Here is a 13,268-nt window from a genome sequence, read left to right on the forward strand (position 1 = left end):
CTCTCAAAACTGCCCCTTTCCATCCATTTCATTGCCTTTGTGCATTTCTCAGATTATGTCATATTGCAACATTCTCTTTAATGATTTCACTACCTCTGAGCTCAATTCCTTGCAACCTAGTTTCTGAAGATCGGTTCATTGTAATTTTTCAGTGGCTCTCAGGTTTATAAGCATCTATTTTCCCAGAAATAGATGGGGAAACAATGGAAACAGTGTCAGACTTTATTTTTTTGGGCTCCAAAATCACTGCAGATGGTGACTGCAACCATGAAATTAAAAGACGTCCATCAGCAGATGAATGGATAAGAAAGCTGTGGTACATATACACAATGGAATATTACTCAGCCATTAAAAGAATACATTTGAATCAGTTCTAATGAGGTGGATGAAACTGGAGCCGATTATACAGAGTGAAGTAAGCCAGAAAGAAAAACACCAATACAGTATACTAACGCATATATATGGAATTGAGAAAGATGGTAATGATAACCCTGTATGGGAGACAGCAAAAGAGACACAGATGTATAGAACAGTCTTTTGGACTCTGTGGGAGAGGGAAGGGGGGATGATTTGGGAGAATGGCATTGAAACATGTATAATATCATGTAAGAAATGAATCGCCAGTCCAGGTTCGATGCAGGATACAGGAAGCTTGAGGCTGGTGCACTGGGATGACCCAGAGGGATGGGATGGGGAGGGAGGTGGCAGGGGGGTTCAGGATTGGGAATACCTGTACACCTGTGGCAGATTCATGTTGATGTATGGCAAAACCAATACAATATTGTAAGCAATTAGCCTCTAATTAAAATAAATAAATTTAATTAAAAAAAATAAATAAAAGATGTTTACTCCTTGGAAGAAAAGTTATGACCAACCTAGATAGCATACTCAAAAGCAGAGACATTACTTTGCCAACTAAGGTCCGTCTAGTCAAGGCTATGGTTTTTCCAGTGGTCATGTATGGATGTGAGAGTTGGACTGTGAAGAAGGCTGAGCGCTGAAGAATTGATGCTTTTGAACTGTGGTGTTGGAGAAGACTCTTGAGAGTCCCTTGGACTGCAAGGAGATCCAACCAGTCCATTCTGAAGGAGATCGGCCCTGGGATTTCTTTAGAAGGAAAGATGCTAAAGCTGAAACTCCAGTACTTTGGCCACCTCATGCGAAGAGTTGACTCATTGGAAAAGATTCTGATGCTGGGAGGGATTGGGGGCAGGAGGAGAAGGGGACGACAGAGGATGAGATGGCTGGATGGCATTACTGACTCGATGGACGTGAGTGTGAGTGAACTCTGGCAGTTGGTGATGGACAGGGAGGCCAGGCGTGCTGCACTTCATGGGGTTGCAAAGAGTCGGACACGACTGAGTGACTGAACTGAACTGAACCTTCTTTATATGACATAAATGTACCTGCCACTTGCCTTCCTCATTCCCACCACTTCCCAATTCAACTTCATGCTTTAGTAACACTGAATATGTCTTCCTGTGCCCAACTCTTCTGTACATAACACAATTTTCCCACCTGTCTGCCTAGTACATTCTTACATATTCTTAGGTGTCTGTTTAAATGCTAACTTCTTAAACAGCATCCCCTTCCTCTATCAGGTAATACTTTGCTGTTCTTTATATATTCTCAATTACAGTTTTAAAGATCCTTCCATTAAACAATGACCTTACTGCATTATAATTGTTTGCAAGGGCAGCTTAACTAATTAACTGGTTTAGATTAGGGAATTAAAATAGATCTCAGGACAACAGTTACCAAACTATTCCCTAACTTAAGAAGTTTTATAATAAGGTATGCCCAGAAATAAAGGTCTTTTACTTAACTTTTGGAGACTGAAGAATGAGACTACTTATTATTTTTGTTTTACCATTATTTTTTTATTTGCCAATTTTTTTTATTATTTTGTTGTTTTGTTTTGCCTAGAACAGTGACTAGTAGAACACAGATTTTTGATACATGTATTGCTCTTGATTTAAATCTAATTTAAAGATCTGTAGCATTTACCCAAACCAGTATTTCATGGAACAAATATTGTTTGAGTGAACTATTATTATTATTAGCCAGAAGCTACCCCTGGTGCTGGGAACAGTGCTGACAGTTATGATCTCTACTCTAGAGGAATTTAAAATGTGGGGAAGACAGATGGTTAAAAAGCAATTCTCACAGTGCATAATGAAAGCGTGACAAGAGACTACAGAAACATTTATTTAGAGGCCTAACCTGTCTTTTCCCCTGAGGATATCAACCTTAAACAGTTCCTGGAAAGACAGGCAAAAGACAGATGGATAATGAGAGGGGTCGTGATGCTAGAGAGGTCCAGGAAACTGTAGTACAGATACTGCAGAAGGGAAAATGTGAGAAAAGAGCCGGAGAGGCCCTTGGAGCCAAACTGGGAAGGGACTATCTAAGAGAAGTTAAAGCTCTGCACTTCCAGTAACCAAGTCAAATGTTCTCCAGGAATCAAACCACTAAATTAAACACCTGTTTTCTAAAAGCACCATATTCCTTAACCATAAAGAGAAAAAATATTCTAAATAAAACTCTTTCTAGACTTCCCATCCCGTGGTACCCACTGTGACTAAGCACTGAGGAAGCACATTGAACTAGAGATGTGTTACTTGCACATCTCCAGGGTGTGTGAAAATGAAAACAACTGAGATTCAGAATGCTCAAAAGCTATCAGAATTCTAACCATGAACTCGGTGTGCCAAGCAACATAATAAATGCTCACTTTTGAAACAGGAGAGGTATACTTTACCTTTTTATTTGGGATAGAAGATTAGCTTCTAATCTTTTTTGGTTTCCCATTCAGATGAGTACAGTAAATGGGATCATGCTTCTATATTACAGGTACATTTTTGGGAAAGTCTGTGACTACTTTAATTTAAAAGCCATGGACAGCAAACTGGAAGAACTCTGACCATGCAAAATATTGTATAAATAGTTCCATGTGCACTCTTCATCTGGAGTCTCACTAGAGATGGATAATGACCTTGTATTTTGTACTCATTTACTCTGAATTAGCCAAACCTTGTGTTTTTAATTACACACTTAATTCACCTAGCATGGTCTAATTACAGAAAACAAAACATCATTTAAACAAAAGGTGGCCTTGAACTTAATCTATCAAAACACCAGTTAGTTTTAAAAGTTTTCAGTTCTTAATAAACTGCCAAGACATGCAACAGCAATTTCCCAAATGTGATCATATGCTTTTATAGAAACAGATTTACTACATAATCAAACATCTGTATATACTTTGAACACTTGATGTACTGTCTCACTATTAATGCGAATCTGCTTAAATTTTGACAGACGTTAAAAAAAAAAGTCTTAAAGTCGAAGTACTATGTAATACTTTTTAAACGTCCAAGATCATTTTGGCCTTGAAATGACGAGTCATCATAACCATGGCTACTTATTTACAAAATGGTCAGGGCTCTGCAAAAGCTCATCTGTGAAATTTCTCCTAACTCTCCACAGCAGAGGAGCCCTTCCCTCTGTGCCTGTGCCACCACTTCACGTTACACATCTCTCAATCCCAGCATTGACAGCGCTGAATGGTGATTACTGGTTTAAAGATCTGTCTCCTACTAGAGTGCAAGCTTCATGAACGCAGAGTTTATGTCTTTTATTTCTATAAAGATGTGCTCCAACGTGGAGCACAGTGCCTGACAGGGAGCAAGTTCTCAATACATGCTTGCTGAATTAATGTTTTTAAATCTAATACTGTAAAACTATCTTAATTTGGAGATGACATGATCTTGAATATACAAAATTCTAAGGAATCCACCAAAATACTACTAGAACTAATAAATGAGTTCCATAAGGTTGCAGGATACAAGATCAATATATGAAAATCAATTGTTTTTCTATACAGTAGCAAAGAGCAAACCAAAAATCAAATTAAGAAAAATAATTCCATTTAGAATGACATGAAAAGAATAAAATATTTAGGAATAAATTTAACAAGTGCAAAATATACTATGAAAATTATAAAACATTTCTGAGAGAAATTAAAGAAGTTCCAAATAAATGTAAAGACATTCCATGTTCATGGGTTGGGAGACAATATTGTTAAGGATGATCTCCTCAGATTGATCTACAGAATCTAGAGAGTCAATGCTGCTGCTGCTGCTGCTAAGTCGCTTCAGTCGTGTCCGACTCTGTGCGACCCCATAGACCGCAGCCCACCAGGCTCCCCTGTCCCTGGGATTCTCCAGGCAAGAACACTGGAGTGGGTTGCCATTTCCTTCTCCAATGCATGAAAGTGAAAAGTGAAAGTGAAGTCACTCAGTTGTGCCTGACTCTTAGTGACCCCATGGACTGCAGCCCGCCAGGCTCCTCCGTCCATGGGATTTTCCAGGCAAGAGTACTGGAGTGGGGTGCCATTGTCTTCTCCGGAGAGTCAATGCAATTCCTACCAAATCACAGCTGACTTCTTTGCAGAATATGACAAGTTCATCCTAAAATTCATATGAAAATTCATAGAATTAAAAATAGCCAAAACATACAATGAAACATTATTCAGACTTAGAAAGGAAGGAAATCTGGTCACAAGCTACAACACAGATGAACCTTGAGGACATTATACAAGTGAAATAAACCCATTATAAAAAGTTAAATACTACACGGTCAAGCAATTGTCAGAGGTATCTAAAGGAGTCAAATTCATAGAAACATGACAAGATAGACTGATGGTTACCAGGGGCTGGGAAGAAGGGAAAATGTGAGTTGTTTAATGGATATAGAATTTCAGTTTTGCAAGATGAAAAGAGTTGTGGAGAATGGTTGCACAACAATGAATGTAAACATTATAGAACTGTACAGTTAGAATGGTTAAGATGGTAACTTTTATTTTATTTTTTTTAACAAAAAATTATTTTTAAAATAGCCCAAACAATCTTGAAAAAGAACAACAAAATTGTAGGACACATTTCTTGAATTCGAAACTTACTGCAGAGCTACAGTAATCAAGATGGTGTTTCCACACCACTCCCTCAATTCGCCCCACCCTCTCCTTCCCCCATTGGGCTCCCAAGTCTGTTCTCCATGTCTCCATCTCCACCACTGCCCTGCCAATACGCTCATCAGTATTCTTTCTAGATTCCACATATGTGTGTTAATATATGATATTTGTTTTTCTCTTTCTGACTTACTTCACTCTGTGTAACAGGCTCTAGGTTCATCCACCTCATTAGGACTGACTCAAATGTGTTCTTTTTATGGCTGAGTAATATTCCTTTGTATATAGGTACCACAACTTCTATATCCATTCATCTGTCGATGGACATCTAAGTTGCTTCCAATTTACAAGTTAAAAAAAAAAAAGATAGTGTGGTACTGGTAGGAAGACAAGTGTATATAACAAAGCAATAGAGTTAAGAATCTAAAAATAATTCCTCACATTTATGGTCAACCAATTTTCTAGAAGAGTGACAAGACCACTTAATAAGGAAAAGAATATTCTTTTCAACAAATGATGCTGGGACAACCGGATACGGACAAGCAACAGAATGAAATTGAATTTCTATCTCACATCATATGTAACAATTAACCTGAAATGGATCAAAGACCTGAACGTAAGAGTCAAAACTATAAAACTCTTAGAAGAAAACATAAGTGCAAATCTTCATGATCTTAGTTTAGGCAATAGTTTCTACACAAGCAATCAAACAAAGGAACAAAAAGAACTTCATGAAAATCAAAAATTTTTGTGCTTCAAAGGACCTGGTAAGACAGTGAAAAGACAACCCACAGAATAGGAGAAAATCTTGAAAATCATAGACCTGAAGACCAACTTGATATAGCATATATTAAAAAACTTTTACAACTCAATAAAAATACTAACCACATAATTAAAACATAGGCAAAGGATTTGAATAGACATTTCTTCAAAGGATATATTTAAATAGAAAATAAACATATGAAAGATACTAACAGCATTAGCTATAAGGGAAATACCAATAAAAAATCCAATGTAAACAAATAAAACCACAATGAAATTCCACTTCACACCCCCTAGGATGGCCAATCAAAATATAGATGATAGCAAGTGCTGATGAGCATGTGGAGAAACTGGAACCCTTAATACTGCTGATGGGAATCTACAACAGTGCAGCTGCTTTGGAGTATAGTCTGACAGTTCCCCAAAAGCTTAAACCTAGCATTGTCACATGATTTAGCAATTCCACGCTCAAGAGAAATGAAAATCTGCACAAAATTTTTCACAGCCACATTATTAATAATAACTAAAAGGTGGAAATAATCTAATCATCAGTTGATAAATGGATAACCAAATACCGTACATTCAAACAATGGAATATTATTTGTCTACAAACAGGAATGAAGTGCTGATATACAGCGTAACATGGTTGAACCTTGAAAACATTACTTACACACACAAATAACTTAGAATATTAAATGACCAAACTACATTTCTAGGGAAGAAACATATGATTATGTGGAAGTACAGCTGACCCTTGAACAACACAGGAGGTAGGGGGGCCAACCCTCCATGCAGTGCAAACCTGTGTACAACTTAGAGCAAACCCCCTGCATCCAAGATTCCTCTATAAATGCTGTTTCGCATCTGTGAGTTCCACTAAGTGCAGACTGTGTAGTACTGTAGTATTTACTATCCAGAAAAATCTCCATATAAGTGGACTCAAACTCTGTTGTTAAAGGGTCAACTGTATAAGGCTTCCAATGACTAAAAGATGTCTTCACACCTAAATTGTTTCCCTGAAAAGAGGTGAAAACCCCCACTGTGGTACAAACTATACAAAGTGCAACATGGCCTTGCCCTTCATAAAACAAGTAATTATTTCATGTTACTATAATAATTTTTATCTTTTTTTTTTTTTTTTTTGAGATTTAGGGAGGATCTTTTTCACTTCAAGAATTTATTATGAACTTAAACTGTCAGGATCAGTAATAACCTCCCTTGTTGCTAACTATTCAACAGTAAGGGATCAGTGCTCATCTTGAGCTTTAGCTGATCACTCCCTCATTTTAGGACACTTTTCTCACTTAACCTTCAGGATACCACAATCCCCTGGCTCTCTTCCTACCTCCCTGATCGTTCCTTCTCATACTCTTTTGCTGGTTCCTTCTCTTCTCCTCAAACTTTTAACATTGCTATGCTCTCGGGCCCAGCCCTTAACTCTGTAGTAGGCTGAATAATCATCCCTCAAGATACCATGTTCTAATTCCTGGAACCTGTAAATGCTACCTTATATGGCAAAAACTTTGCAATGTAATTAAGCTGAGGGTCTTAATTTAAAATCCTAGAGACAGGGAACTCATTCTGAATTATCTAGATAAACCCTGAATGTAACCACAAGTGTTCCCACAGGAGGAAGTGACAAGGAGATTTCACAAAGAAGAAGGGACGGGAGAAGTAATTAGATGTTGAAAAAGGCAAGGAAACAGATTCTCTCTTAATATCTCTGGGCGGGGGTGGGGGGGGTGTTTGGCTCTGCTGAAGTCTTGACTTAGTCCCATAAAACAGTTGGTATTTCTGACCTCCAGAACCATAAACAAATAAATTGAGAATGTTGTACCAGCAGAAATACTATCTGCTCAGATTGAAAAGAACAAGGATACACCTGTGTCTCCATTCTTCTCCTACAAATAGGTTCATCAATACCTTTATTCTAGATTCCATATATATGTGTTAATATACAGTATTTATTTTTCTCCTTCTGACTTACTTCACTCTGTAAAACAGGCTCTAGGTTCATTCACCTCACTAGAATGACTCAAATTCGACACAGATGTAGGGAATGAACTTGTGGATACAGTGGGGGAAGAAAAGAGTGGGACAAATAAAGTGGCATAGACACATATACACTATCATGTGTAAAATAGATAGCTGGTGAGAAGTTGCTATATTACACAAGGAGCCCAACCTGGTGGTCTGTGATGATTGAGGGGGGTGGGATGGAGGGAGAGGAGAGAGGTTCAAGAGGGATGGCTGTATGTATAATTTTGGCTGACTTGCATTGTTGTACAGCAGAAACCAACACATCATCATAAAGCAATTTCCCTACAATTAAAACATAATTTTTTTTAAAAAGGACAAGAATAGGATGAAATGAAGGAAGACTGTTAAACTTCCAAAATTCTACAAGCAGTAAACAGGCTAATAAAACTTGTTTAGTAGCAAAGTCATGTCTGACTCTTTGCGACCCCATAGACTGTCGCCTGCTGGGCTCCTCTGTCCATGGAATTTCCATACAAGAATACCGGGATGGGTTGCCACCTGCTTCTCCAGGGGAAATCAAACCCACCTCAGGTAGACTGTTCACCACTAAGCCACTAGGGAAGCCGAGCTAAAACAACTTCTTTACCCTTCAAAAAAAAGGAAGGGTGACTCAGAGAGTAGAGTAAATGACCCAGAGGGCAGAGCCTCAAGTCACAAAAGATTACTCTCCGGTCTTGAAACCTAGTAAGATTTTCAACACTGAATTTCAAAATTGCTTGGGACCAGTGAGTCTTTTCTTCCTTCCACTGAATCCTTTTTGAAATACTTGTAACTGTTATCTTATGCCTCTGTGCCACTATTGTATTTTGGGGGCTGATGATCTCAATAGATCATTTGCTTCCTAGTTCAACAGGTCCATGACGGATAGGAATTTTCTTCCAGAATGGATCATGCCTACAGTATAACAATACCTGATTTTGATGATGATATTCTGGGGACTTGTGATCCTTCAGAGGAGGGGCTCTGAGTGAATGCTGTAATGGGCTGAGACTTTTGGAGATGTTGGGTTGAGGTGAATGTATTTTGCACGAGGACAGACATGAATCCTTGAGGACCACAGGGAAGACTGCAGTATGCTGTATTAAAGGCGTCCCGAGATGTCCATGTCCTAATACCTGGAACCTATGAATATGACTTTACAAGACTTTGTAGAAGTGACTAACTTAATAATCTTGTGATGAAACATTACCCTTCAATATACAGTTCAGTTCAGTTCAGTGTCGCACAGTCGTTTCCGACTCTTTGCGATCCCATGAATTGCAGCACGCTTCCCTGTCCATCACCAACTCCTGGAGTTCACCCAAACTCATGTCCATCATGTCGGTGATGCCATCCAGCCATCTCATCCTCTGTTGTCCCCTTCTTCTCCTGCCCCCAATCCCTCCCAGCATCCGAGTCTTTTCCAATGAGTCAACTCTTCTCATGAGGTGGCCAAAGTACTGGACTTTCGGCTTTAGCATCATTCCTTCCAAAGAACACCCAGGACTGATCTCCTTTAGGATGCACTGGTTGGATGTCCTTGCAGTCCAAGGGACTCCTAAGAGTCTTCTCCAACACCACAGTTCAAAAGCATCAATTCTTTGGTGCTCAGCTTTCTTCACAGTCCAACTCTCACATCCATACATGACCACTAGAAAAACCATAGCCTTGACTAGACAGACCTTTGTTGGCAATGTCTCTGCTTTTCAATATGCTGTCTAGGTTGGTCCTAATTTTTCTTCCAAGGAGTAAGTGTCTTAAAATTTCATGGCTGCAGTCACCATCTGCAGTGATTTTGGAGCCCCCAAAAAATAAAGTCTGACACTTTCCACTGTTTCCCCATCTATTTCCCATGAAGTGATGGGACCAGATGCCATGATCTTCGTTTTCTGAATGTTGAGCTTTAAGCCAACTTTTTCACTCTCCTCTTTCACTTTCATCAAGAGGCTTTTTAGTTCCTCTTCACTTTCTGCCATAAGGGTGGTGCCATCTGCATATCTGAGGTTATTGATATTTCTCCCGGCAATCTTGATTCCAGCTTGTGCTTCTTCCAGCCCAGCATTTCTCATGATGTACTCTGCATAGAAGTTAAATAAGCAGGGTGACAATATACAGCCTTGACGTACTCCTTTTCCTATTTGGAACCAGTCTGTTGTTCCATGTCCAGTTCTAACTGTTGCTTGCTGATCTGCATACAGATTTCTCAAGAGGCAGGTCAGGTGGTCTGGTATTCCCATCTCTTTCAGAATTTTCCACAGTTTATTGTGATCCACACAGTCAAAGGCTTTGGCATAGTCAATAAAGCAGAAATAGATGTTTTTCTGGAACTCTCTTGCTTTTTCCATGATCCAGCGGATGTTGGCAATTTGATCTCTGGTTCCTCTGCCTTTTCTAAAACCAGCTTGAACATCAGGAAGTTCACGGTTCACGTATTGCTGAAGCCTGGCTTGGAAAATTTTGAGCATTACTTTACTAGCATGTGAGATGAGTTCAGTATACAGGTGGACCTTAAATGAAATTCTAAGTGTTCTTTTAAAAGGACACTTGTAAATTCACACAGATGAAAAAGGTCATGTGACAGAAGTAGGAAACAGTAACATAGAAAAGACACTACTCCAATAGCTTTAAAGATGGAGGAAGGGGCTATGAATCAAGGCTTCAAGGAATGCTGCTTGAGATGCTCAAAGATGAAACAGGTCCTCTGCTAAAGCCTCCAGAAGGAACACAGTGCTGCTGATAGCATGATTTAGCCCTCTGAAACTTAGTTAAGACTTCTGACTGCCAGAACAATGAAAAAACAAATTTCTATTTTTTATAGCCACTGTTTGTGGTAACTGGATATCATATTTTTCTATAGTCACAGAAAACTAATATAGACTCCTTTCTCTTATCTATACATATGCATTCATTTGGAGAGTCTGTTAAAGATCCTATTCGACCTCATGGTTTTGAATACCAAATATATACTGATGTCTCCCCAAATGCAGCCTACGTGTCTCTCCCAAACTCCCAACTTGTATATACAAACAAAACTCCTGATATTTCATAGTGAATTAAACAAATAGACTAAAGGGATAGAACAGAGCCCCGCAAATAGAATTTTTCATATACAGACATTTGATCTATGAGAGAGAGAGAATTTCACAAAGTGGAGAAAGAACGGATTTTTCAGTATACAGTGCCAGACAATCAGTTATAAAATCAGCCTCCTATCTAACTCAAAACCCAAAGTGATTGATTTATGTCCAGACAAAAACATGCACATGAATGTTCATAGCAGCTTCATTCATAACCACCAAAAACTGAAAGCAACTAAGATGCCCTGCAATAGATGAATGGATAAACAAACACACTGTGATGCATTCACACAATGGACTATTATCTGGCAACTGAAAAAAAAAAAAAAAAAAAAAGAGCTATCAAGCCATGAAAAGACATGGAGGAAATATAAATGTATATTTCTAAGTGAAAGAGCCCAGTCTGAAAAGGCTACATAGTGTATATGATTCCAATCATATTTTGGAAAAGAGAAACTTCAGAGACAGTAGATAGATCGATGATTGCCAGGATTTGAAGAAACAGAGGGCGAGATAAATAGGTGGAGTACGGGGATTCTAGGGCAGTTATGCTATTCCATGTGAAACTATAAAGGCAGGCACACGACAATATGCATTTGTCAAAAATCTACAGAACTGTGCAACACAAAGAGTAAACCCTAATGGAAACTATGGACTTCAGTCAATAATAATGTATCACTATTGGTTTATCAATTCTAACAAATATGCCACACTAACAGAAGATGTTAATACGGGGAACTAGGGAGTAGAGGAGTGAGAGGGAAAGTATTGAAATTCTGTACTTTCTGTTCAACTTTTCTATAAACCTAAAACTTCTCTAAGAAATAAAGTCTATTAACTAAAAACAATGTGGAAGGTAAAATTGTAAAATTTTAGAATTCAACAAATAAGATATATTTGCTGCTGCTGTTAAGTCGTTTCAGTTGTGTCCAACTCTGCGCAACCCCATAGATGGCAGCCCACCAGGCTCCTCTGTCCCTGGGATTCTCCAGGCAAGAACACTGGAGTGGGCTGCCATTTCCTTCTCCAATGCATGCATGCATGCTAAGTCGCTTCAGTCATGTCTGACTCTGTGCGACCCTATGGACAGCAGCCCACCACTGTCCACAGGATTCTCTAGGCAAGAATACTGGAGTGGCTTGCCATTTCCTGCTCCCAAGATATATTTATGTCCTTTTAAATATGACCCAGAAAGTGTATCTTAACAGAGAATAATGAATCCAATTATATTAAAATTGAGAACGTCTATCATTAAAAAAAAATTACAGTGAAAAAACAAGTGACAAAATGGGAGAAAAATATCATAGCAATTTAACTGAAATAAAACAAAACAAACATCCAGAATATATAAACAGTTCCTATAAAGCAATAAGAAAAGACAAATAACCTTAATAGAAGACTAAAAGACTTGAACAGACACTTTACAGAAGAGGAAATAAGAATGGCCAAAAGCCATGAGTCACATGAAACTATATTCAGTCCCATTGGTGATGAGGGAAATATGGTAATGAAACATCTTTTGACAGCCACCAGATTGGTGACCATACAAAACCTAGCAATAGTAAATTAATGAGAGTGCTGAGCAATGTGTACTCTTAGTGTAAACTGGTATACCCACTTTACAAAATAATTGTGTACAATCAGTAAAGTTAAAGACGTAAATATTCTACTATTCAGCAATTTCTAACACAGAAGATACTATAATGAAATTCTTGCACTTGTTCTCTGCGAGGCACGTACAAAAATGTTCATGGCAGCACTGTCTGCAACAGCTAAAGGTGAGAAATGAGTCAAATATTAGTGAATAGACAGCAGATGTATAAAACACGGAGGGGAAAAAAATCATTTAGTGGAAGACTATATAGCAGTGAAAATACATAAACTACAGTTTCATGAATGCAGGGTATACTTTTGAGTATCAGTTCAGTTCACTAGCTCAGTCATGTCTGAGTCTTTGTGACCCCATGGACTGCAGCACACCAGGCCTCCCTATCCATCAGCAACTCCCAGAGTTCACTCAAACTCGTGTCCATTGAGTTGGTGATGCCATCCAATCATCTCATCCTCTGTCATCCCCTTCTCTTCTTGCCCTCAATCTTTCCCAGCATCAGGGTCTTTTCCAATGAGTCAACTCTTCACATTAGGTGGCCAACGTAATGGAGTTTCAGCTTCAACATCAGTCCTTCCAATGAACACCCAGGACTGATCTCCTTTAGGATGGACTGGCTGGATCTCCTTGCAGTCCAAGGGACTCTCAAGAGTCTTCTCCAACACCACAGTTCAAAAGCATCAATTCTTTGGCACTCAGCCTTCTTCGACACTCAGCCTTCTTCACAGTCCAACTCTCACATCCATACATGACCACTGGAAAAACCATAGCCTTGACTAGATGGACCTTTGTTGGCAAAGTAATGTCTCTGCTTTTCAATATGCTGTCTATG

General features: G+C 38.7%; 1 protein-coding gene across 7 annotated transcripts in view; it reads right to left on the reverse strand.

Annotated features, from left to right (window-relative positions):
• STK3 (serine/threonine kinase 3) overlaps window positions 1-13,268 on the reverse strand; it is a 305,298-nt gene that overhangs the window by 42,573 nt on the left and 249,457 nt on the right. Inside the window, exon 12 of one of the 7 annotated variants that reach the window (XM_025265077.3) lies at window positions 4,289-4,469. The exons of the other annotated variants lie outside the window; for them this stretch is intronic. Within the exon in view, the coding sequence (XP_025120862.1) occupies window positions 4,314-4,469 (156 nt within the window). The 3' untranslated portion in view covers window positions 4,289-4,313. Of the gene's footprint in view, window positions 1-4,288; window positions 4,470-13,268 lie in introns of those variants that run through there. 7 annotated transcript variants of the gene reach the window in all.

The sequence above is a fragment of the Bubalus bubalis genome, chromosome 15, assembly GCF_019923935.1.
Source record: "Bubalus bubalis isolate 160015118507 breed Murrah chromosome 15, NDDB_SH_1, whole genome shotgun sequence".
NCBI lineage: Eukaryota > Metazoa > Chordata > Mammalia > Artiodactyla > Bovidae > Bubalus > Bubalus bubalis.